The following is a 27845-nucleotide window of genomic DNA, read 5'->3' on the forward strand; positions in this document are numbered from 1 at the left end:
CGAGATCATTCATGTTAAGCCTACTTCCTTTATGGCTTGAAAGGGTAGCTCATAATATTCTGGTTTTACAAACTGAGACCCAAGTGAGTGACTTCCTCTTCACTGCCAAATCCCACTAGATCAACAAGCCAAACCCAAATGTGAGGCTTTCCCTACATTAAGAAACAGTAATAAAAGAAATGGCACACTGATTCTATTAAAATAATCTGAGTTGTGTGGTGCCTGCTTGAGGGTGAATAGTGTAGCTTTCCAATAAATAGATACATGCAATCAAGCTTTTAGACTAACAATTAGTAATCAGAGCATACAAAATAAAATCATGAAATAGACTGGCAAAAAGTTAAAAGTGTAACAAAAGCAAATTTTGGCTAAGACGCATACTTGTAACTAGAGTCTAAATTGTTATACACACCTGGAAAACAAGTTGACATTATCTTGACATTATAAATGACCTATGATCCAGAAATTTCACTCTTAGGTATATACCTTAAAGACACTCTTGAACCTGAGAATCTAAAGACATGTACAAATATGATTATAACATCATTGCTTTTAATAATAAATACTGGAGAAAGTCTGAATACCCAACATAGTAGAACAGATTTAGATGGGGAATAGAATGGTGATACAATGGAAGAGTTTACAGCTGTTAAGATAAAGGAGCTACAATTAGACATATCAAATAATATACATTTCAAAAATAAGATGTTGAAAAAATCATCAAAACAATAATACACTATTCTATACCATTTTTATAAATTCTGAAAAACATGCAATATTGAATACATATTATTTAGGGAAGTTTTCATATAAACCAACACATTTTTAAAAAGCCAGGGGATGATCAGGACAAAATTCACAATAGTGGTTACCTTTGAGGTCAGAAGAGGGCAGATGCAATATAGCAGAAAAAAACCCAGGCTATCGAGGCAGACTGCTTTCTCTTTAGCCATGGTATGGTTTCTTTCTTCATAGTTTCCATGTGTTATATATTAATTGATTGCTCTCTTGTGTTCATGGAATAGTCCTCAATCATATGTTTAAATAAAGTGTAAATTAGAAGATAGATGGGGTAAGGAACTATTGCTTTTAATCAGAAGCTATTACATACTATTTTAAAAAGCATATATGTTTTATAGTCACATGAACAAATAAAACTTTCAGAATTTGCCTCCAAAACAGTGTGTATGTGTTGGGGGGTTGGGGGTGGGTAGGGATATTAGGGTAACTTTGTAGGCCCTGAAATAAAATTATCTCTATGATATACTTTGTCCCATTTGTATATAAATCTTTTAATGTATATTATATATATATATTTCTTAGAGTATGAAAAGAACATTTCTAGGATCCATGAGAAAGAAAATTTGTAAGAATCTACAGCAGCTGTCTCCTCTGACAGGTAGATTCACTTTTCATTTTATTGTATAATTTCTTGTATTTTCATTTATCTTTACTGTTTAATTAACTAATTTAATTAATCAATACTATATGAGCTTTGGGGCTTCCCTGTAGCTCAGACAGTAAAGAATCTGCTTGCAGTTCAGGAGACCTGGATTCCAAACCACTGGGATGACCCTGAGGGATGAGATGGGGAGGGAGGTGGGAGGGGGGTTCAGGATGGGGAACACATGTACGCTCATGGCTGATTCATGTCAATGTATGGCAAAAACCACTACATTTATTGTAAAGTAATTAGCCTCCAATTAAAATAAATAAATTAATTAAAGATAAATAAATACATAAAAATAAAAACCTGAGTCGGGAAGATCCTCTGGAGAAAGGAATGGCAATCCACTACAATATTCTTGCCTGGAGATCTCCATGGACAGAGGAGCCTGGCGAGCCACAGTCCATGGGATCACAAAGTGTCGGACACGACTGAGCGACTAACACACTATAGGAGCTTTACCTTTCTGATTAAATTACTTTTTGAATGAGGGCAGGAGGTGGGAGAAGAGGATGACGGAGGGAGGCCTCCTGGAGACGGCAGCAAGGGCCGCAGCGCCCCTGCCACCCGCTCTGTGAGCGCCGGGCCCCTCCCGCATCCTAGTCGCGCCGCCGCTCCGGGACCGGGCCACCCCGTGGGCGGGGCTGCGGGCGGAGACGAGCCCCGGCCGCCCCGCCCCGCGCACCTGGCCGTTGCCGTGGCAGCAGGCGTCTGGAGCTCTGCGGGACCTCACAATCGGCCGGGCCGCCGGCCCTTCCCCGCCCCCTGGGGAGACCCGGCCGCGCGCTCACCCTAGGCGGGTCCGGAGCCCAAGGACGCACACACTCGCTTCCCCGCTGCCCCGCGCGCCTGCTAGCCTGCTCTGCCCAAAGGGACACCATTCACGACTGGCCGCCCAAGGCGGGCTGGGGGACCCCAGGGTTGCGTCTGGGACCCTCGCCAAAACCCGCCCCTCGAGAGGAGGCGCGTCGGGAAGATAACTTCCTTGGCTTCTGATCCTCGGGGCGACTAAGAGGTGAGCTCACCTTCGTCCCTGTCACCTGGACTTTCTTTTGAAATTACATCATACCCTCCCTCCCTTCTAGATTTTTCTGAGACTTAAATTTGTAGGGGACAGTAAAGAACACCCGAAATGTAAACCTTGGCTTATGGATGAGCTGAAACCCACAGATGCTTGATTTATTCATGGCCAGCCTGTGTGGAGAGACTTGGCTAAATTCTTTACAAAGCTGATCTCATTTCTGCTTCACGCAGTCCGTGAAATGTGCAGTATTCTTATCCCCATTTCACAGATGAAGAGACCAAGGCACAAACTAGGTAGGTGACTTGTCAAGGTTTATTCAACTCCTTTGTACAGATAATGTTGCAGAGGAGGAGGAAACACAAGGTGGGGGTGGGGGGAGCAACAGATCTGGTTTCCAATCATGAACTCTTTCCACTGTACCTCTCCTCTTTCTAACCACTCTTGCCTCATAGGCTCCTTTGAGAAGTACATGAGCTCTGTGGATCTCTCCCTACAAGGGAAAAATGCACCTGGACGCACACACCCTGTAGATTTCCATATGATTTCAGAATATCCAGACTCCAAACATGAACTTCAATTTGAGGCATTCCATTCTTTCCACTACCTTTTGAGACTGTCCACAGGGATGTTTAGATACGGGTTTGCCAAGATGCTCCAGGGCCATACATACATACTGAGATGTGTGTGTATGTTGTGACCCTCCTGAGGATCAGAGACGCTATACAATCTACAAACAACCCAGGACTAGAGGGCAGAACTTCTGTTTCCCCCAAGGGGGTCAATCTTATCAGCTGTTCGTGAAGAACACTACACAAGGCATTTGCTCTCTCCTCAGCATCTCCAAGCTTTCGCTGAGAGATGCAAGCCATAAAACTGACCCATGGGCTGCTTAATTCATCCTTGTATCTTAATTGAACAAGGTCATATGCTGCTAGTGATCTGTAGGGCATTGCACTCAGAGTCAACCCTGAGGCATGTCTCTGTCCTCACAAATGAGGTTGCATCAACTCAGTGTAAGCGATAAGCTTTAGAGGAGCATCTTATCCTATTCTGTATGTGATGTATGTATGAGGTAAGACAACCCTGCACCTAACCAGAAAAGGCTAATAATAATGCAACAAGCCATAAATGCCAGCGAAAATAAATGTCACCAAGCCAATCCACAAAGGCCAAGAGAATGAGTTATCAAGCAGCTTGGGACTTAATGGGAGCCTATTTATACACATGTTGCTAACAAACTGCCTCTTCAATTCCTAGTCCATCACACATTGTAAACAGATTAGAAGGGAACAGAGGGGCTACAGCAAGCAGCATTAAAGCCACATGCCATGGATAGCTGATGTTTTCCATAGCAAAAGAGGAAGCACAAAGTATAAACAGCAGGCAGAAGACGAGGAAGAAAGGAAGGGACCCAGCACAAATCTGACTGTGGTGGTCTCTTACTGGAACACCTGCCTCCTTGCCCTCACCTGGTCGTGGGATGACTGCGACTGCCAAAAACCTCATCATTCCCATGCACCAGGCTCAGATCTCTGCCTGAATAAGGTTTCCCATCCCCTTTTGAAGTCTTAACTCAGCATGTTCAAAGCCTAGCCATCTATACTCCCTAACCAATCTGGATCCCATCCTGAGTACTCCATCTCAGACGCAGGTTGCTCAAACCAGAAATTTAGGCTTTTTTTTTTTTGTTTCTTCCACTAAAGTTTTTAACCTTCAGTCATCATTTATTGAGCAAATATTTATTGACTGCCTCATAGAAGTCACCTTCTGGGTGATGGAGAGACAATGATAATCAAAATATAAAGCTTCTGTACTATGAAGACTGGCTACCAGTGGGAGAGACACCTAGTTCATAAATGGAATATATCTGTATTTTCAGGTCTCTCGATGTTATATGTAGAAACATTTTACTTAATATTGTGAAGAAAATAAACCAAAAGGATGATGTAACATTGTGGCTGTAATTTGAGTGGTGAGAATGCCAGCCAACAGGAATTCTGAGCAAGGAACACTGTAGGCAGAGGGAACAAGAGGTTCCAGGGGCAGGAACTGAAGTGAAGTATAAGTCGCTCAGTCATGTCTGACTATTTGCAACCCCACAGACTGTAGCTCACCAAGCTTCCCTGTCCTTCACCACCTCCCAGAGTTTGTTTAAACTCATGTCCAGGGAGTCGGTGATGCCATTCAATCATCTCATCCTCTGTCATCCCCTTCTCCACCTGCCTTCTATCTTTCCCGGCATTAGGGTCTTGTCCAATGAGTCGGCTCTTCACATCAGGTGGCCAGAGTATTAGAGCTTCAGCATCAGTTCTCCCAATGAATATTCAGAGTTGATTTCCTTTAGGATTGACTGGTTTGATCTCCTTGCTGTCCAAGGGATTCTCAAGAGTCTTCTTCAACACCCTAGTTTGAAAGCATGAGTTCTTCAGTGCTCGGCCTTCTTTATGGTCCAACTCTCACATCCATACATGACTACTGGAAAAGCCATAGCTTTGACTGTAGAGACCTTTGGTGGCAAAGTAATGTCTCTTCTTTATAATATGCTGTCTAGGTTGGTCATAGTTTTTCTTCCAAGGAGCCAGTGTCTTTTAATTTCATACCTAACAATTGCACTCATTTCACAGGTTTAGTAAGGTCATGCTCAAAGTCCTCCAAGCTAGGCTTCAACCACACGTGAACCAAGAAATTTCAGATGTACAAGCTGGATTTAGAAAAGGCAGAGGAACCAGAGATCAAATTGCCAGCATCCAATGGATCATAGATAAAGCAAGAGAATTACAGAAAAATATCTACTTCTGCTTCATTGACTATGTTAAAGCCTTTGACTGTGTGGATCACAACTGTGGAAAATTCTGAAAGAGATGGAAATACCAGACCACCTTACCTCCCTCCTGCAAAACCTGTTTGCAGGTCAAGAAGCAATAGTTAGAACGGGACATGGAATGACAGACTGGTTCAAAATGAGGAAATGCCACCCTGCTTATTTAATTTATATGCAGAGTATATCATGCGAAATACTGGGCTGGATGAAGCACAAGCTGGAATCAAGATTGCAGGGAGAAATATTAATAACCTCAGATATACAGATGACACCACCGTTATGCCAGAAAGTGAAGAGGAACTAAAAAATCTCTTGATGAAGGTGAAGGAGGTGAGTGAAGAACCTGGCTTAAAACTCAACATTCAAAAAACTAAAATCATGGTATCTGGTCCTATCACTTCATGGCAAATAGATGGGGAAACAATGGAAACAGTGACAGATTTTATTTTCTTGAGCTCTAAAATCACTGCAGATGGTGACTGCAGCCATGAAATTATAAGATGCTTGCTCCTCGGAAGAAAAGCTATGACAAACCTAGACAGTGTATTAAAAAACAGAGACATTACTTTGCCAACAAAGGTCCATCTAGTCAAAGCTATGGTTTTTCCATTAGACATGTATGGATGAGAGAATTGGACCACAAAGAAGGCTGAATGCTGAAGATTTTATGCTTATGAACTGTGGTGTTGGAGAGGACTCTTGAGAGTCCCTTGGACTGCAAGGAGATTCAACTAGTCCATCCTAAAGGAGATCAGTCCTGAATATTCATTGGAAGGACTGATGCTGAAACTGAAGCTCCAATACTTTAGCCACCTGATGTGAAGTGTTGACTCATTGGAAAAGACCCTGATGCTGGGAAAGATTGAAGGCAGGTGGAGAAGACGAGGACAAAGCACAAGTTGGTTGGATGGCATCACCGACTCAATGGACGTGAGTTTGAGCAAGCTGCAGGACATGGTGAAAGATTGGGAAGTCTGGCGTGCTGCAGTCCATGGGGTTGCAAAGATTCGGACACAACTGAGCGGCAGAACAACAGCATGGTCTACTACTTGACTCAAAGTATTGTGTTTTGGAATTGAATAAGCAATAAGAGGTAAAATTATGTATCGGAAGGCTCGTTGCAACTTGGTGGGATTATTTATGAAAATTGACACTTGTGTCTCAGTCATTAACCTGCCTCATTCCCACATAAGATAAAACAGGAATCACCCGTCACATCTTTGGTATTTCACAGAGTTCAAGAGATTCCTGTCTATAATGAGCAGCTCGTATTTCTACAGTCTTTACAGCATTTTTAAACTGCTGAAATCTGTGTGTTCTCTGCATTGTGGGAGATGTGCTGGTACAGAGCCTTGTAGTGGGAAGCTTGGCAGTTTAGTTGACCTCACCCTTCTTCATGGTAAAGGTAAACTTTAAGGCTATGTCCAGGAGGGATGATTAAATGAGATAATAAGAAAACTGCATACCTAGTTTACTTTATGATGGAAGATTTGTTTTGAAATATTTTAACATTATGCTAGCTGAGTATTTTTGTGCTTATGTGTAATTTCTGCTTTCATGAAATTAGTTGCAATAAATTATGGTAATAATGTTTCATAAGAAACAATATCTCTTCTTAGGGAAGACTTTGAATACTGTTGGGTCAAAGTAAAGATGAAAAAAATAACTCTGAGTTCTATGTTTTTTTGGTTTGGCCCACAAAGGCATTTGCAAGAAGCTGGTCAAATATGGCTTTAGCAGATAAGAGACTTGAGAACCTGCAGATCTACAAAGTTCTTCAATGTGTTCGGAACAAAGACAAGAAGCAGATAGAGAAGTTGACCAGGCTCGGATATCCTGAACTCATCAATTTCACAGACCCAGTCAATGGAAACAGTGCTCTGCACTTAGCCTCAGTTTCCAATGACATCGACATGGTCAGCTTTCTCCTGAGCCTTGGTGCTCACCCTGATGTGCAAGACAAAATGGGCTGTACTCCGACTATGAGGGCTGCAGAACTGGGCCACGAGTTGTCCATGGAAATATTAGCCAAAGCAAAAGCCGATATGACTATTGTTGATAACGAAGGAAAAGGTAAAAATTCTTAGCATTCTATCTAGTAAATGCAATTCAATTTGCATTTTTTCTTATGAACTTTAGAAGTCAATATAATGCATTGTTTGTTTTCAGACTTTAGAAAGCAGTTACTCATGCCATGTAGTAGTCAGAGGCTAGGTTCTCACTCTTACATCTTCCCATAAGTTGAAAATAGTGTAGATGTTTCTTAGGAAAACCAGTTCTGAGAACTTTCTCATTGAGAAGAAGTATTAGAATTAATCTTTTTTTTTTTTTAATGTGGAGAACTTTCAACATGACACACTGATATTTCCATAATCATAATCACATTGTAAAATATAAAATCTATTTAGAATTTTACATGTTAGAATCCCAAGTAATACTTGAGCTAGGGTTTTGCTCTCAAGAGCAGTCTATGTAGAAAGTAGTTGCATTTGGGAACTTGAGGAACTAAGGTGGATTCTGACATAAGCTCCAACTTTGTATTAGTTGTTTTTAAAATATATTTGGAAATATGACTTAATCATAGAAATATGGCATTTTTGTGATTATTCAGGTGAGAGAGCACTGTCTCACTCTTTCCCTCCCAAATCCCATCTTAAGACCATGATCTGGGAGCTTCTTGACCAAATAACTCAAGGTTCTGGCAGGAGGTGATGCAGCCTCATGAAAATTACTAAGAAAATTACCACCAGGCTTAATATAAACTGGTAGATTTAATCAGTTGTTCCAAAGAATTTCTTCAAGTACAAAGCCTTTAACATCAGTCCCACATTAGAGAAATGAATCCCATTTTATACCATTAATTAATGTTTTCTGAGAGGAACAGAATCTGCTTTCGTAACTCTCTGTGGACATGGTATTTGATAAGTGACTTGCTTGTAACAAGAGAAGAGGACAAAGAAAAGGAACAACTGTTTAATTATGTAATGCACTCATGAGTCAAATGTATTTTTTAATGTTTTTATTCTAAAAAAAAAAAACCAGAAGGCTTTCAAAGCCTTATACAGTAGTGGTCCCCAATATTTTTGGCACCAGGGACTGGTTTCGTGGAAGACCGTGTTTCTGTGGACGGGGGAGGTGGGGGAATGGTGCAAGTGATGCTTTCATAGTATAAAACAAGTGACAGCTCTGTGGAGCATCTAGACAAATGTGAATTGGATAGACTCTACCATTAAAATAAAAACACATGAAATGAAAATTTACTCATACTCAAACAATTAACAATTGAAAGATGGTCAGGGACATGTTGAAAATGCAAAATCAAAGACAGAGAAGTCATAGCAGGCAAAAGTGAACCAAAACAACAATAGTGACAACAACAAAATCTGGAGTTGTTGCACTGTTGTTGTTTTGGCTCACTCTTGCCTGCTATGACTTCTCTGTCTTTGATTTTCAACATATCCTTGACCATCTTTCTGTTTTTAACTGTTTGAGTAACTATTTCAGATGCATGTTTATATAAAAATATTTCAGTTTTGATTTTCACATAAATTGTATTTTTATTTTAGTGGTAGAGTTTATCCAATTTACATTTATCTAGATGCTCCACAGAACTGTCATTTATTTTATTCTACAAAAGCGTAATATACTTAATTTATATAAATACACAGATAAATATGTATAAAAATAATTTTCTCTATGGTCCACATGATCTTTGTTTTTTTATATGTGTGTATATCTTCCTTCTCATATTTTCTAAAATTAATAGTCTGTTTTTAGTTCTTTTAATGGCTAACTTGACAGCTTTACATATACAGAAACCTCTGTTTATCAAATCAACACGCTAAACAGTATTCACTGATATTTTTCTATGAAAGATGAGATTAGTACAAGAATTCTTCCTGTCACCTCCCATCCAGTATCTAATTTTAGTAAATTATAATCATTTTAGTTCTTTCAATGATTCTTTTCATACCTTTTACCTGCTTTTAATAATATCTCAAAACTCCAGCAATAAAAGACCACGAAAATTGAATGCTTAAACTCTCTTCTTTCCTCTCTTCCCTACAAGTTTTGTTAAATTTCCTTATTATTTCTACATTATTGTGAACTACAATTTCCTTTTCTGTATCCAGAATTCCCAAAGTGATTGAGCTTTGATTCAGTGACTGAAGGGATTCAGCGTCTATCATGGGTCTTTTAGTCACATATTCCCTGTTGATCTCCTGTTAGACTCATTTTTGTTATTGAGTAGTTTAGCTAACTCCTTTGGGCCTATATACTTTAATTTCTTGCATCTTTAAACTTATATGTTCATCTCGTTTATATATGAACAATTCCTTGACTGACTGTTAAAAACTCCCTGTTTTCTTTCCCAAGTGACATTGTAAAACACCTTTGCTTATTTTCTAACAATGAATGTTACTGTGCCAAAGTCTTGCAGCCAAACTTGACATTTCCTCTTTAGAGATGGCTTGAATTTTTAACTGGCTACTCACAAGACAATTTCTTTATCTAGTTTTATCTAGGCACATATTATCACAATCCTAATCAGTTTTTCCTGAGATCCAGTATACTCTGTTAGATCTAACTTTTTACATCAAGAGGGTTTTCTTTCGTTATATCTCTCCATTTTTCTGTTCCATTTGGTCTTTTATTGAACACCAGTTACATATATGTTAAATATTATTTGCCTTTCTAGACCATTTAAACTCTTGGATTTTTTTCAAGTTCTTTCAAGTTTTTCCTCCATGTCCCTGACTATGCCTTTGGCAATGTCTGCTCTCCTTTTTCCTGCTTCCATGTGACTTTCATTTCTTTAGTCATTTTATTTTTCTCTACCATTTCTTTTCTAAGATATACTTGCTCAAATTCATCTTTTCCTTCTATTTATCTTTTTGGTTTGGTCTACCTTACATTTTTATTTCAGAAAAAGTTATATTTAAATTTTTATCAGTAATGGATCACTCAGTGATTTTCATGTGGTATAGTTATTTGAATATATAATTATTGCCTAGTGTTTGTCAGCTTCCTTTCCTTTTCTTTCAGTATCTTTTTTCGTAGGTCATATGCTGGTTTTTTGTTGGTTACCGTTCCTATTTGAATGAAGTCTGTTTTTAGAGTGAAGTCATTACAAAGTCAGTTTGGAGTTTGTCTGCTGTTTACTTGAGTTTCTTAAGAAAACTCTGACCAGGGTTTATAAACAGTACCCCTGGTCTGTAGTAAATTTTTGACATGGATTATGTTGAGGGTTTGTATGTCACAGATACCAGATATGAGGAGTTAGCATTTTTCTCTCTGCAGTGAACAAATTGCTGTCTACTTTTTCTTCTCACTGCAGCTGTACAGACAGCCTGCTTCCTGTAAACATGGCTGGTGTACACATTTCATCATTCAGTACTATCTCCCTTGCCACTCTGCAGTTTCGAAGGGGGTCCAGGGATCCATCAGTAGCCCTCGGGCACACACACTCCTACATGTTCTAAGAAGGACACTGGTGTATAGGTTGCAGGACGCCAAATACCCAGGGTCAGCAGGGGCTCACATTCCCGCACCCAGATTCTTCTCAAACAAGAGCCTGTCACACTTTGGTTAGGACTGTTTTCTAGCTCTTAGCAGAGGCTGGGTTCCTTTTTGGTTTCTCTGTCTTGGTGTTTCAGTTGATTTCAGAGAGAAAACCAAGGCATAAATGCCTTTGCTCTATCTCACCTTCAACTAGCTAATTATGAATTTCAAAATTATTCTTTGTTCCTTCCTATCTGATTCAAATGTAGAGAGACTGCTGGTTAACTGTTCTTTGGGGATTCTATTTTTCTGCAGGTATTTTGTTTTACTGCATTTTACCTACTAAGCGGCATTATCGGTGTGCACTGCTTGCCTTGGAACATGGTGCAGACGTCAACAATTGTACCTGTGAAGGAAAGCCGATATTCCTTAGAGCTTGTGAAGAAGCACATGATGTTAAGGATGTGTGCATGACGTTTTTGGAAAAAGGAGCCAATCCAAATGCTATCAACACAGTAAGACTATTTCTGTGATTATAAATGTTCCTTTTTCTCAGTGACAGAGTCCTGTTATTGTATTTTTTCACTTGAATGTGGTAAAATTACCCTGTTAGCTTACAGACTTTGCTTTTCTGTTCAAAATGCTTTAAAAGTATAGATTTTCATTATCTTTATATGGCATGGCCATGATTCTATGGTCTGGTTCCTAATTATGTTTGAAATATTGGTTTTTATTATGTACAATATTAAAAGATCATTACCGCAAATAGAAAAGATATTCCTGATGCCTAATAAAAATTTAGCTACTAAAGAAAATATGTAGCTCTGCTGTTTCCCTTAATTATTTTGCTCCCTCTCCTCACTTGGATAATTTTATTTTCTTTTAATTGTCATTTCCTGACAATAAAAATACATTTTCTTCTCATTAGAAAACACCTATAGCCTAATTTTAGCGTATGTTTTACCCTCTCTTCTCCCTTTTTGCTCTACTTTCTTGGCAAGAAACTGCACTTTTTAGCATGATGTTCTCATAGGAAAATCTGGTGTGACCTTGACTCTGATTATAGAATTCTACATTTTGGACACTGACCCATTTTACTGACTTCGTGTTTCCTGTTTGTTACATGAAACCAATAAAACTGTACAAAACTGAACATGTCAGTGTGACTCTTAAGACCAAGTGGATTTAGACCATGTTTATACTGAGTGTGTCATTTAGTATAACAGGGATAAACAGCATCTGGTCTGTTTCATGTTCAGTCCACAGGTCGTACGGCTTTAATGGAAGCATCAAGAGAAGGAGTGACAGAACTAGTTCGCGGGATATTGGAAAGAGGAGGGAATGTGAATGCATTTGACAATGACAGACATCATGCTGCTCACTTTGCTGCCAAAGGAGGCTTTTTTGATGTAATAATCTACTATGTTCTTTAAAATTTGTTGCTAAAAATATTCTCCTTTTCCTCAGCATCTTAAAATATAGTGTAAGTTACACTGATAGATTTTTTTTCTGCGTTTTGATTTTCCAAAATAATTCCAGAATTGTATTTTATACCAGATATTATCCTTCAAGGCTTATTTTAGCTCTTTATTCAGTTTTATTGCTTGTTAATTTACTTCTTTAATATTACTAATAATGTTTTTCTATATTCTTAACTGGGCTTCCCTAGTGGCTCAGACCCTAAAGAATCTGCCTGCAATGTGGGAGACCTGGGTTTGAGCCCTGAGTCGGGAAGATCCCCTGTAGAAGGAAATGGCAAGAATACTAGAATCTTGCCTGGAGAATTCCATGGACAGAGGAGCCTAGCAGGCTACAGCCCGTGGGGTTGCAAAGAGTCAGACACAACTGAGCGACTAACACTTTCACATTTATCTTTTCAGTTATAACAACTGAAAAGTTTTGCCACATACTACTACTCTATTTTATGACTCCATTACATATGAGAATTTTTACAATACAGTATGATCTAATTTGGGGGAGAACAAGGCCTAATCTCATCTCCTTGATGTTTAAGTACATCTAATGACTCATGGCAATCCATTCTAGTATTCTTGCCTGGAAAATCCCATGGATGGAGAACCCTGGTAGGCAAAGAGTCAGACACGACTGAGCGACTTTACTTTGACTTCACTTTAATGACTCACCTAAGTTTTTAACTCTTAAGTATTCTGACTATCTGGATATATCAGCAAAAGATATCTCATACATATAGTGATACTGCAGAAGCAAACTAGAACTCAATGCTATCCTAGTCTTTTAAATTCTGAATTATATCTAAAATTTCTTTTCTGAGTTCTAACATTATCTTTACTTTTGTTGCTGGGTCTCTTACCTGCAATAAAAGTATTCATGACAGTAGATATCACATCTGTCTGGTAAAGAATTTGCTCCCCTGATTTGCCACAGTCTGATGCATTCTAAAGTTCACTAAATTTACCAAAATGGTAGTGCCCCAGCTGAATATAGAGTTTTCTATATTCTAGATAGATGGTCCCCAACCTTTTTGGCACCAGGGACCGGTTTCATGGAAGACAGTTTTTCCCCAGACTTGTGGGGGGAGCAGGGGGTGGCTGTGGTTTCATGATAATTCAGGCATTTCACATTTATTGTGTACTTTATTTCTATTATTGTTACATCAACTCCACCTCAGATCGTCAGGCATTAGATCCTGGAGGTTGAGGATCCCTGCTCTAGAACTTCTGACAGTGATGGAAATGTTCTGTATCTGGCTGTACAGTATGGTACAATTACAGTACACATGTGGTTTTTGAGTCCTTAAACTATGGCTAGTGGAAGTAAGGAACTGAACTTTAGAAATTTGTTTTCTATTTAATTCATTTCAATTTAATTCAGACTGACACTCTGGATAACACAGGTCTAGGTCTGAGTTTTCAGCCAGTAAACACATTCTTATTCCTCTACAATATCCACTATTTATTTTGCAGATATTGAAGCTTCTATTTGCGTACGATGGAGACATGGGGTTGATTGCAATGAATGGCAACACACCACTTCATTATGCTGCCATGGGTGGTTTTGCAGATTGCTGTAAATATATAGCTCAGCGAGGTAAATGGTCTACGAATTTCATGTCTAAAGACCTCATGATTTTCCCACATTGTAGATGAGCAGAGAATTTCAGCGTGTCAACATCAGTTGCTTATCTCACATATACATGTAGAAAGAAAATTAATTTTTTTCTTATTTACCTTCTATTAGATCATAAATCTGACCTAGAAAGTAATAAAAATTCATTTCTCAAGTATTTTTAGATTATTATTAAAAATCTAAAGAGAATTATTTATGAGTCAACCAATTACTAAGATGCTTATTTTTTAAAATGTAAATATCAATCTAAAACAGAGGAGGAAATGGCAACCCACTCCAGTGTTCTTGCCTGGAGAATCCCGTGGACAGAGGTGCCTGGTGGGCTGTTGTTGATGGGGTCGCACAGAGTCAGACACGACTGAAGTGACTTAGCAACAGCAGCAGCAGCAATCTAAAATAGGACAAACACTAGAAACCATGTCTTTTAGTCCGAATTCTTAATTATTTTATTTTTGAAAATATACTATCAAGTGCAAAGATAACATTTTGGGTAATTTTAAATTATGGGGGAAATATTTGGGGGAGAAGCATTAAATAAAATGAAAACTTTAATGGAACATTTGAAATATATGTATAAAATATAAATAAAAAATAAAATATAAGTATAAAATATATATTACTTTAGATTTTTCTGTATATTTTAAATAGCTGTTAATTTAAGAATATAAACTATGTTATGTATGTTGTGTGTGCTAAGTCACTCAGTCATGTCTGACTCTGAGACTCTATGGACTGTAGCCTGCCAGGCTTCTCTGTCCATGTGATAACTGGAATAGATTGCCATTTCCTCTTTCAGGGGATCTCCCCAACTCAGAGATTGAACCTGGGTCTCCTGTGCCTCCTGCATTGCAGTCAGATTCTTTACCACTGAGCCACTGGGGCCTCCTTTATGTTATGCATAGCTTAATGTATTCCTTAAAATAGGCTTCTTACGTGGCTCAGTGGTAAAGAGCCCACCTGTCAAGCAGGAGACACAGGTTCAATACCTGCACTGGGCAGACCCCCTGGAGAAGGAAATGGCCATCCCCTCCAGCATTATTGCTGGGAAAATACCTTGATGGCGGTCTACAGTCCATGGGGTAACAAAAGAGTCACACATGACTTAGCAACTAAACAGCAACAATTCCTTAAAATAGTAATATTTAAAATTTTTTTAAATAGCAACATTAGCCAATTAAGTTTAAATATTTTTACTAATTTTGTGTTAATTACATGCCTTAAGGAAATCAGTCCTGAATATTCATTGGAAGGACTGATGTTGAAGCTGAAACTGCAATACTTTGGCCACCTGATGCGAAGAACTGACTCATTTGAAAAGACCCTGATGCTGGAAAAGATTGAAGGCGGGAGGAGAAGGGTGTTGACAGAGGATGAGATGGTTGGATGGCATCACCAACTCAATGGACATGAGTTTGAGTAAACTCCAGGAGTTGGTGATGGACAGGGAGGCCTGGCATGCTGCATTCCATGGGGTCGCAAAGAGTCGAACACGACTGAGCAACTGAACTGAACTGAATTAAACGTACATTCAAAGTTACTAACTTTGTTAGAGAGGGAACTGCATGCTGCTGAATGTTATGGTGGTAAGTTATTTTTTTCCAGTTCATGAGAAATAGAAACTTAAAGTTCAGCAGCTCTATAATAGAGCAGAAAAAGTGCTTTCATTTTCCTGTCTTCTATGCAGACACAGAAATTTTGAAGTCACTGGGACACAAGAGAGCCTATACTATAACCACTAACATTATTATAAATAAGACTAACAAGCCTGCATAACTAATGGTGTAGTAACTGATTCACTTTGATTTTTTTTTTTTACCTTATGCAAAGCTCACATTCTTTCCCCATCCCCCTAAAATAGATAACAGAAAATGTACCAAATGCAATTTTTGCCCTCATCAATTGTCTCTGAAGAGACAGTTTTCAAATCTTGTTTCCAAATCTCTCACCACCAGCAGATTATTCTGACACTTCATTTTTTACATTGTGTATTTCTGAAAACTAGAGATCTGCCCAGATTGAGACAAGCTTCTTCAACTTTAACATGCTGACTCTTTTCTTATTGGGACAAACATCCCTCAATATATACTCTACCATTTATGTCCTTCTGGGATAAAGTCAGAGAAAGCAAATTGAGACGTGCAGGGCCAGAGCTTGCCAAAGGCCTTGCCTGGTGATGCAGAAAAGATTGATCCTCCTGGCAGACTCATAAGACTAGACTGTTTCTGAAACAAATGTCTGAAAATGTTTTGAGTTCCCTAGCATCTTTGGAAGTACAGCTGCTTCACCAAGTGCTATGTGGGTGACCTAGTTCCACACAAGAGTGTTATCAGTTATACTCCCACCTTTAGAATCTTGGATCTAAGGCAGTCAGAGCAACTGGAAACCTTTAGCCACGAAATGCTCATTTCTGAGTAAACTCCCTGGGTGTAGCTTCTTTTATCCTTCAATACGAAGGCTGGATTCTTTTCCCACAAGAAACTACTTCCTCAATACACCCACTTTTGTTGCTGATCTTGTCCCTGGAGTAATTTACACCTCCCTCTAGGCAGTGTGAGGCCATGTCCAGGGAGGGGAGTTTAGATTAGCTCTCCTGAAGCCCCCGTGGAGGGATCTCCTCATGGGGCTTTTGACAGCAGTCAGCCAAAAGTCACATATCTCAGCGACAGAGGAGCATGAATCACAGAGAGCGTGAACAGATCTGTGTTTGCTAACGATAAAGAGAAGACGTGTCAAAAGGACAGGGGGATGCCTTCATATCTTTAAGCTGGGGTGTGGGGGTCTTTATTCCACACAGAACTGCTAACTGGGAGGAAACTAGGAGCAGAAGAAGGCAAGATAAAGCAGCTTTAAAACCCTTTGATCCTTGGTGCTCAGGTGAATACAGGAGTGAACTGGAAGATGGCAGATAAACCCCCAGACATCCCGAGTAAGTGAAAAAGCTAAGTGAAAGTACCATACTCAAGATGACTATGGAATTAAACTATTGAGTTATTATACTGTGGAGACAAGCCTCAGGTCCTTTTCCCAATAAGTCACACTATTCTTCAAACTGTCCAATATAAAAATTAGAGAATATTTTGTCCCAAGTACTCTTTTTGAGTTTTCCTATCCTAGTAAATAAGCCTCCATATAAAATTTTAATTTTTAACAATGCCAGAAATATTAATGCTTAAATCATTAATCATCCAATGATTAATGTTTTTTTTTATAAGGAATAAAATTATAAAGTGTTGGAGAGGGATTAGTTATATTTTCACATGCAGCTGCCTTTACATTTTGGATGCTAGAGATACTGATTGCTAGAGAATCTTTTTTGATTATGTGATATTGGCAAGGCAACAAAAGAGCCTTATAGATTCAAAACACTAGAACGAATATCTTCATAGTCTGACTTATAATGGGTTTTTAGTGTCTCAAGACACTTATTACAGACAACACAGCCTTCTTGATACCACTAAGTAGACTCCCTGATGCATTCAGAAAAGCTTATTTATTTGGAGAATGGTTACATATAATGTTGGTCTCATCATTTTAAGTCAGAGACTAAAAAAGGAAAATGAATTTTAATGCCTAATTGCACAACTCTTACATTGGAATATTGTCAGATTTGATGAGCAGATTACTTTTACAGGCTGTTCATATGACCTTACTGCAAAACAACAGGTCAATATAAATTACATGAATTTCAAGGAGAATACAGATAAAACATAGTTTAAGATTTTACACAGATTGACAGTCATAATCGTTCAAAAGAAGCAAGAGTCAGTTAGCATCTTAGATGCCTAAAGTCCTGCTTAAGCTGTTTGAATCCAGGTTCTTTCCAAATTTAAATGTCATCTTTACTCTTTCTTACTTGGCATGAAGCGTCTTCAGCAAGTATTCTGATATGATATTTATTTCAAATATCTACAGGGATTGATTTCTTAATCCGTTGGGGATAGATACTATTCACTGGAAAAATATCTTCCTCAAAATTCACCAAACTGAAGCTCACAGAAAGAAAAAATTATAGCTTTAAGTTTTTGTGTTCACAATGCTGTTCAGTCAGTCACTCAGTCGTGTCTGACTCTGTGACCCATGGACTGCAGCACACCAGGCTTCCAGGTCCTTCACCATCTCCCAGAGCTTGCTCAAACTCATGTCCCTTGATTTGGTGATGCCATCCAACCATCTCATCCTCTGTCGTCCCCTTCTCCTCCTGCCTTCAATCTTCCCCAGCATCAGGTTCTTTTCCAATGAGTCGGCTCTTTGTTTCAGGTGGCCAAAGTATTGGGGCTTCAGTTTTATCAGTCCTTCCAATGAATATTCAAGGTTGGTTTCCTTTAGGATTGACTGGTGTGATCTCCTTGTGGTCCAAGGGACTCTCAAAAGTCTTCTCCAGCACCACAGTTCAAAAGCATCAATTCTTTGGCGCTCAGCTTTCTTTATGGTCCAACTCTCACATCCATACATGACTAATGGAAAAACCATAGCTTTGACTAGACAGACTTCTGTCAGCAAAGTAATATCTCTGCTTTTTAATATACTGTCTAGGTTGGTCATAGCTTTTCTTCCAAGGAATAAGCATCTTTTAATTTCATGGCTGTAGTCACCATCAGCAGTGATTTTGGAGCCCAAGAAAATAAAGTCTGTCACTGTTTCCATTGTTTCCCAGTCTATTTGCCATGAAGTGATGGGCCCAGTTGCCATGATCTTAGTATTTTGAGTACTGAGTTTTAAGCCAGCTTTTTCACTCTCCCCTTTTACTGTCATCAAGAGGCTCTTAGTTCATCTTCACTTTCTGCCCTAAGGGTGGTGTCTTCTGCATATCTGAGGTTATTGATATTTCTCCCTGCAATTTTAATCCCAGCTTGTGCTTCCTCCAGCCCAGCATTTTGCATGATGTACTCTGCATATAAGTTAATAATAATTTTTATTAAACTTTTTAAAAGTTTTAAATTTATATATGAGTTGAGTGTGTGTATGCTCAGTCGTGTTCAACTCTTGTGACCCCACAGACTAAAGCCCACCAGGCTCCTCTGTCCATGGAATTTTCCAGGCAAGAATACTGGAATGGGTTGACATTTCCTTCTCCAGGAGATCTTCCCAACCCAAGGATCCAACCCAAGTCCCTTGCATCTCCTGCACTGGCAGGCAGATTCTTTTTTTTTTTTTTCAAATCAAAGAGGAACACAATTTAATTTATTCAATAAGAATGTGCTGCCCATAGCCAGAGGGGCATAATACCATAATGTGAAACATTAGGCAGAAAAATAGTTTGCCATTAAATCTTCCTTTCTTTTTTCATTCTTGTCCTATTTAGTGACATAAAGGACTAGTTAAGTAAAGAGCATTTTCCAATAAATATTTAAAGTGGTATCCAGAGGGATTCTCAACTCACCTTCACAGGTTTTATTTTTTATTTTTTTGGTAATTAATTTATTTTTTATTGGAGGCAAATTATTTTACAATATTATATTGGTTGGTTTTGCCATACATTGATATGAATTCGCCCCGGGTTTACATAAGTTCCCCCTCCTGAACCCCACTCCGACCTCCCTCCTCCCTTTATCCTCCCTCTGGGTCATCCCCGCATGTCAGCCCCGAGCATCCTATAACATGCATTGACCCTGAACTAGTGATTCGTTTCACATATGACAACATACGTGTTTCAATGACATTCTCCCAAATCATCCCACCCTCACCCTCTCCCATAGAGTCCCAAAGACTGTTCTATACATCTGTGTCTCTTTTGCTGTCTCGTATACAGGGTTAACATTTGCATCTTTCTAAATTCCATATATATGTGTTAGTATACTGTATTGCTGTTTTTCTTTCTGGCTTACTTCACTCTGTATAATAGGCTCCACTATAATAGGCTCCAGTTTCATCCACCTCATTAGAACTGATTCAAATGTATTCTTTTTAATGGCTGGATAATACTCCATTGTGTATATGTACCAAAGCTTTCTTATCCATTCGTCTGCAGATGGACATCTAGGTTGCTTCCATGTCCTGGCTATTATAAACAGTGCTGCAATGAACATTGGAGTACACGTGTCTCTTTCAATTCTGGTTTCCTCGGTGTGTATGCCCAGGAGTGCGATTGCTGGATCATATGGCAGTTCTATTTCCAATTTTTTGAGGAATCTCCACACTGTTCTCCATAGTGGCTGTACTAGTTTGCATTCCCACCAACAGTGTAAGAGGGTTCCCTTCTCTCCACATCCTCTCCAGCATTTATTGCATGTAGACTTTTGGATAGCAGCCATTCTGACTGGTGTGAAATGGTATCTCATTGTGGTTTTGATTTGCATTTCTCTGATTATGAGGGATGTTGAGCATTTTTTCATGTGTTTGTTAGCCATCTTTATGTCTTCTTTGGAGAAATGTCTGTTTAGTTCTTTGGCCCATTTTTTGATTGGGTCATTTATTTTTCTGGAATTGAGCTGCAGGAGCTGCTTGTATAATTTGGAGATTAATCCTTTATCAGTTGCTTCATTTGCTATTATTTTCTCCCATTCTGAAGGCTGTCTTTTCACCTTACTTATAGTTTCCTTTGCTGTGCAGAAGCTTTTGATTTTAATTAGGTCCCATTTGTTTATTTTTGCTTTTATTTCCAATATTCTGGGAGGTGGGTCATGGAGGATCCTGCTGTGATTTATGTCAGAGAGTGTTTTGCCTACATTCTCCTCTAGGAGTTTTATAGTTTCTGGTCTTACATTTAGCTCTCTGATCCATTTTGAGTTTATTTTGGTGTATGGTGTTAGGAAGTGTTCTAGTTTCATTCTTTTACAAGTGGCTGACCAGTTTTCCCAGCACCACTTGTTAAAGAGACTGTCTTTTGTCCATTTTATATTCTTGCCTCCTTTGTCAAAGATGAGGTGTCCATAGGTGCGTGGATTTATCTCTGGGCTTTCTATTTTGTTCCATTGATCTATATTTCTGTCTTCATGCCAGTACCATACTGTCTTGATGACTGTGGCTTTGTAGTAGAGCCTGAAGTCCGGCAGGTTAATTCCCCCAGTTCCATTTTTCTTCCTCAAGATTGCTGTGGCTATTCGAGGTTTTTTGTATTTCCATACAAATTGTGAGATTATTTGTTCTAGTTCTGTGAAAAATATCGTTGGTAGCTTGATAGGGATTGCATTGAATGTATAAATTACTTTGGGTAGTATACTCATTTTTACAATATTTATTCTTCCAATCCATGAACATGGTATATTTCTCCATCTATTAGTGTCCTCTTTGATTGCTTTCAGTAGTGTTTTATAGTTTTCTATGTACAAGTCTTTTGTTTCCTTAGGTAGATATATTCCTAAGTATTTAATTCTTTTCGTTGCAACAGTGAATGGAATAGTTTCCTTAATTTCTCTTTCTATTTTCTCATTATTAGTGTATAGGAATGCAAGGGATTTCTGTGTGTTGATTTCATATCCTGCAACGTTACTGTAATCATTGATTAGCTCTAGCAGTTTTCTGGTAGAGTCTCTAGGGTTTTCTGTATAGAGGATCATGTCATCAGCAAATAGTGAAAGTTTTACTTCTTCTTTTCCAATTTGGATTCCTTTTATGTCTTTTTCTGCTCTGATTGCTGTGGCCAAAACTTCCAGAACTATGTTGAATAGTAGTGGTGAGAGTGGGCACCCTTGTCTTGTTCCTGACTTTAGGGGAAATGCTTTCAGTTTTTCACCATTGAGGATAATGTTTGCTGTGGGTTTGTCATATATAGCTTTTATTATGTTGAGGTATGTCCCTTCTATTCCCACTTTCTGGAGGGTTTTTATCATAAATGGATGTTGAATTTTGTCGAAGGCTTTCTCTGCATCTATTGAGATAATCATATGATTTTTATTTTTCAGTTTGTTAATGTGGTGTATTACGTTGATTGATTTGCGGATATTGAAGAATCCTTGCATTCCTGGGATAAAGCCCACTTGGTCATGATGTATGATCTTCTTAATATGCTGTTGGATTCTGATTGCTAGAATTTTGTTAAGGAATTTTGCATCTATGTTCATCAGTGATATTGGCCTGTAGTTTTCTTTTTTTGTGGGCTCTTTACCAGGTTTTGGGATTAGGGTGATGGTGGCCTCATAGAATGAGTTTGGAAGTTTCCCTTCCTCAGCAATTTTCTGGAAGAGTTTGAGTAGAATAGGTGTTAGCTCTTCTCTAAATTTTTGGTAGAATTCGGCTGTGAAGCCGTCTGGACCTGGGCTTTTGTTTGCTGGAAGATTCCTGATTACAGCCTCTAGTTCCGTGCTTGTGATGGGTCTATTCAGATTTTCTATTTCTTCCTGGTTCAGTTTTGGAAAGGTGTACTTTTCTAGGAATTTGTCCATTTCTTCCAAGTTATTCATTTTATTGCCATATAATTGCTGATAGTATTCTCTAATAATCCTTTGTATTTCTGTGTTGTCAGTTGTGATCTCTCCATTTTCATTTCTAATTTTATTGATTTGGTTCTTCTCCCTTTGTTTCTTGATAAGTCTGGCTAGTGGTTTGTCAATTTTATTTACCTTCTCAAAGAACCAGCTTTTGGCTTTGTAGATTTTTGCTATGGTCTCTTTTGTTTCTTTTGCATTTATCTCTGCCCTAATTTTTACGATTTCTTTCCTTCTACTGACCCTGGAGTTCTTCATTTCTTCCTTTTCTAGTTGCTTTAGATGTAGAGTTAGGTTATTTAGTTGACTTTTTTCTTGTTTCTTGAGGTGTGCCTGTATTGCTATGAACTTCCCCCTTAGCACTGCTTTTACAGTGTCCCAGAGGTTTTGGGTTGTTGTGTTTTCATTTTCATTCATTTCTATGCATATTTTGATTTCTCTTTTGATTTCTTCTATGATTTGTTCATTATTCAGCAGCGTGTTGTTCAGCCTCCATATGTTGGCATGTTTAATAGTTTTTCTCCCATAATTGAGATCTAATCTTACTGCATTGTGGTCAGAAAAGATGCATGGAATGATTTCAACTTTTTTGAATTTACCAAGGCTAGATTTATGGCCCAGGATGTGATCTATCCTGGAAAAGGTTCCATGTGCACTTGAGAAAAAGGTGAAATTCATTGTTTTGGGGTGAAATGTCCTATAGATATCTATTAGGTCTAACTCGTCTATTGTATCATTTAAAGATTGTGTTTCCTTGTTAATTTTCTGTTTAGTTGATCTATCCATAGATGTAAGTGGGGTATTAAAATCTCCCACTATTATTGCATTATTGTTAATTTCCCCTTTCATACTTGTTAGTAATTGTCTTACATATTGCGGTGCTCCTATGTTGGGTGCATAAATATTTATAATTGTTATATCTTCATCTTGGATTGATCCTTTGATCATTATGTAGTTTCCATCTTTGTCTCTTTTCACAGCCTTTGTTTTAAAGTCTATTTTATCTGATATGAGTATTGCTACTCCTGCTTTCTTTTGGTCTCTATTTGCATGGAATATCTTTTTCCAGCCCTTCACTTTCAGTCTGTATGTGTCCCTCGTTTTGAGGTGGGTCTCTTGCAGACAACATATATGGGGGTCTTGTTTTTGTATCCATTCAGCCAGCCTTTGTCTTTTGGTTGGGGCATTCAACCCATTTACGTTTAAGGTAATTATTGATAAGTACGATCCCGTAGCCATTTTCTTTATTGCTTTGGGTTCGAGTTTATACACCTTTTCTGTGTTTCCTGTCTAGAAAAGATCCTTTAGCATTTGTTGGAGAGCTGGTTTGGTAATGCTGAATTCTCTCAGCTTTTGCTTGTCTGTAAAGCTTTTGATTTCTCCTTCATATTTGAATGATATCCTTGCTGGGTACAGTAGTCTGGGCTGTAGGTTATTTTCTTGCATCACTTTAAGTATGTCTTGCCATTCCCTCCTGGCCTGAAGAGTTTCTGTTGAAAGATCGGCTATTATCTTTATGGGAATCCCCTTGTGTGTTATTTGCTTTTTTTCCCTTGCTGCTTTTAATATTTGTTCTTTGTGTTTGATCTTTGTTAATTTGATTAATATGTGTCTTGGAGTATTTCGCCTTGGGTTTATCCTGTTGGGGACTCTCTGGGTTTCTTGGACTTGGGTGATTATTTCTTTCCCTATTTTAGGGAAGTTTTCAACTATTATCTCCTCAAGTATTCTTTCATGGTCTTTCTTTTTGTCTTCTTCTTCTGGGACTCCTATGATTCGAATGTTGGAGCGTTTAACATTGTCCCAGAGGTCTCTAATATTGTTCTCATTTCTTTTAATTTGTTTTTCTTTTTTCCTCTCTGTTTCATTTATTTCTACAATTCTATCTTCTAGCTCACTTATCCTGTCTTCTGCCTCTGTTATTCTACTGTTTGTTCCCTCCAGAGTGTTTCTGATCTCATCTATTGTATTATTCATTGTATATTGACTCTTTTTTATTTCTTCTAAGTCCTTATTAAACCTTTCTTCCATCTTCTCAATCCTTTTCTCCAGGTTATTTATCTGTAACTCCATTCTGCTTTCAAGATTTTGAATCATTTTCACCACCAAAATTCGAAATTCTTTTTCATGTAGATTCCCTATATCTTCCTCTTTTGTTTGTGTTGGTGGGCATTTATCTTGTTCCTTTACTTGTTGGGTATTTCTCTGCTTCTTCATCTTGCTTATAATGCTTTGCTTGGGGTGGCCTTTCCCTCTTCTGGCCGTTTGTGGATGTCTCTTTATTATGTAGTTTCCTTGCTGTGTGTGGGTTTGGACAGGTGACTTGTCAAGGTTCCCTGGTTATGGAAGCTTGTGTCGGTGTTCTGGTGGGTGGAGCTGGATTTGTTCTCTCTGGAGTGCAATGAAGTGTCCAGTAATGAGTTATGAGATGTCAGTGGGTTTGGAGTGACTTTGGGCAGCCTGTATATTGAAGTTCAGGGCTAGTTTCCTGTGTTACTGGAGAATTTGCGTGGTATGTCTTGCTCTGGAACTTGTTGACCCTTGGGTTTAGTGTAGGTATGGAGACATTTGATGAGCTCCTATCGATTAATGTTCCCTGGAGTCAGGAGTTCTCTGGTGTTCTCAGGATTCGGGCTTAGGCCTCTTGCCTCTGGTTTTTGGTCTTATTCTTGGAGTAGTCTCTAGACATCTCTATCTGTCATTTCCAAGGTGGTTCCCTCTGTTTTAGCTTCTGTTTGCTGGTCTCTTCAGTGTCTAATTTCCACCCTGATACTAGGGGGTGGGTGGACACTTTTTAAGGCTCAGTTGTTCAGTCCTGTTCTGGGAAGGGAGGAACGCTGCAGACGAATATCTCTGGCGTCTGTGGGGAGTGCTCGCAGTGTCTCGGCCACACTGGGTTTGCCCCTGCTCACAGCACATATGCTGTCCCAATCTACACTGCGCAGGCACTAGGTTGCTCTGCCGGGAACTGTCCGAGGCCGGCACCGGGTTGTATGCACTTCCCAGGTCTGAGCGGCTCAAGTTCAGGTTCTCAGGTACTCCACAAAGGCGCAGACTTGGTTGGGCCTGTGTTTTGTGCCTTCCCCGGTCCGAGCAGCTCAGGGGACCAGGTGTTTGGCGAGCGTGGTCTCTGCGACTTATCGCCTCCCCAGTCCCCGCCACTCAGTTTTCTGGGTGTACAACCGGAGCACCTTCTCAGGGGGATATCGACCGGCCGAGCTCAAGAAGTCCTGATTAGCAACAAGCCTGTGTGCAGTTTGTATCAGATGCCTTTCTGGGGCCACAGTTGCCCGCTCCGGCTCCGGCTGTGCTCCCTGTCTGTCTCGGCGGGGGATGGGGGATGCGCCGACCGCAGCCAGCTTGCTCTGCTCAGTCCTTTATTCTGTGAGCGGGGCTGGCCGAATCATAGGTTAGAGCTTTCCGCCTTTTCGTGGGGAAGCTATCCCACAGTCTGCTTTGCTCTCCCCAGTTCTCTCAAATTGTTCTCGCGGCATTCAAGCCCAGTCCTCTCTCTAAGCAGTTCAGCCGGCTCCTCCCTGCCCAGCCCCCGCTTGCTAATGGCGTCTGCAGGCGTCTGCGCTGCTTCTCCGCTGGGAGTTACTGTTTGGCGGATAATCTGTGGGTTTTTAAAAAATCTTAAAAAAAAAAAAGAGGGTTATGTGGCCCTCTGAGCTTCCAAGGCTCGCCACAGATTCGCCAGTGAGAGTGTTTCCTGGTGTTTGGAAACTTCTCTCTTTTTAAAGCCTCCCTTCCCGGGACGGAGCTCCATCCTTACTTCTTTTGTCTCGCTTTTTATCTTTTATGTTTTTTCCTACCTCCTTTCGAAGACAATGGGCTGCTTTTCTGGGTGCCTGACATCCTCTGCCAGCATTCAGAAGTTGTTTTGTGGACTTTACTCGCGTTCAAATGTTCTTTTGATGAATTTGTGGGGGAGAGAGTGGTCTCGCCGTCCTATTCCTCCGCCATCTTGTTCCTTCTCCCTGGCAGGCAGATTCTATACTACTGAACCACAGGGAATCACTTTTATATTAGAGTATAGCCTATTAACAATGTTATCAAAGTTTCAGATGGACTGCAAAGGGACTCAGCCATACATATAAATGTATCATCCATTCTCCCCCAAACTCCCCTCCAACCAGGTTGCCACATAACCTTGAGCATAGTAATCATAGATTAATTCTGTAATTATAATAACTAACTGCTCACCTCTATATACAAATAATTTGGGGACCAACTTTTGATTATTCGCTGGAAATTTAAAAAACAACAACAGCAACAACAGACGCATGTCATTTGTAAACCCAGGCAGATGTCCCAGCACCATTCATAACCATGCTGTTTCCTGTTTTAGGATGTGACCTTAAATGGAAGAATCTGGAGCATAAAACGCCCAGGAACTTGGCTAAGGAAGGTGGCTTCAAAGCAGCCAGCAAAGAAATACGGCGGGCGGAGCAAATCGCTAATAAATTGGCCAGGCCAGGGGTCAAAAATCCAAATCCGCGCTTGTTCCTGAAACTTCACGATTGGTCAATAGAACACGAGACTTTCCTTCGGGAAGCCTTCTCGTTTGTGGACAGGGGCGATGGGACAGTCACCAAGGAGGACTTTGTGCTGACCCTGGAAGAGAGGCAAGATTATGTGAACTCAGAGCAGCTGGCTGCTATAGCGCAACTTCACGAAAAACTCCGGGGTGGAGGGGTCAATATTAACGAGTTCTTTAAAGGGACCAGATATTTAAGTAAGTCTTATGTCTTGGGATCCTATGGGCCTAAGAAAAAGAAAAAAGGGATGGCCAAAAGAGCCAGAATGGGCAAGTTTGTTTTACCCCTCCCCGTCTGTATCATCCCCGACCACGTGTTTCCACGCCGCAGCAAGGGTGGGCCGCCCTATTACATGATCGAAACCTACAAGAATGTAACTGATGGCAGCCGCTTTAACAGAGATCACCCCCCAGAGCATCCCATTCAGGATGACTCTGCTTGGTATATTGATGATCCAGGGAAGGTCTTTTCAAACATTAATTTTATCACCAAAGCGGGAGACCTGGCTTCTCTGAAAAAGGCTTTTGAATCAGGAATACCTGTGGATATGAAGGATAATTACTACAAGACACCACTAATGACTGCATGTGCGACTGGAAATATCGATGCAGTCAAGTTTCTTCTTGAAAAAGGGTATGTCTTTTGTTTGAGTGCAATTTAGATTTTTGGGAGCCTTCACATTTCAAGGAAGTGAAAGGAAGACTAAGAAACATTCAGCTCTAGAATTTAAATAGTGGCAAGAAATGGCTTCATTCCTGAAGTCTACACCACAAATAGACCTTATAGGGTGAACCAAGCTAATGGGAACATTAAGAGCATGTACAGCAATGCCAAAGTGAAAGCTGAGTAGTTTTCACTCTTGGGGTGGAAGAAGCCTTATGATCGGGTATCCTGGCCTCCCAAAACAATTTTAATTTGGTCTCAGAGCTTTACCTAGATGATGTGGTGGAGTGCCTTTTATTTTATTTTAAATTAAAAATATTTACTGTGGTCAAAAATAGCCTGTGATCTACCCTCTTAACAAATTTAAGTGTACAGT

The 27845-nt window shown here is 39.5% G+C and overlaps 1 protein-coding gene across 1 annotated transcript in view; it reads left to right on the top strand.

Moving 5' to 3' along the window:
* Positions 1-7000: 7000 nt before the first annotated feature.
* The window catches only part of ANKEF1 (ankyrin repeat and EF-hand domain containing 1), a 28388-nt gene continuing 7543 nt past the window's right edge, over positions 7001-27845 (top strand). Inside the window, exons 1-5 of the mRNA XM_055426717.2 lie at positions 7001-7365; positions 11110-11309; positions 12054-12203; positions 13740-13863; positions 26617-27439. Coding sequence (XP_055282692.2) covers positions 7020-7365; positions 11110-11309; positions 12054-12203; positions 13740-13863; positions 26617-27439 — 1643 coding nt within the window. The 5' untranslated portion in view covers positions 7001-7019. The remainder of the gene's footprint in view (positions 7366-11109; positions 11310-12053; positions 12204-13739; positions 13864-26616; positions 27440-27845) is intronic.

The sequence above is a fragment of the Moschus berezovskii genome, chromosome 15 (assembly GCF_049115385.1).
Source record: "Moschus berezovskii isolate FMDL1 chromosome 15, NW_MosBer_1.0, whole genome shotgun sequence".
Taxonomy (NCBI): Eukaryota; Metazoa; Chordata; class Mammalia; order Artiodactyla; family Moschidae; genus Moschus; species Moschus berezovskii.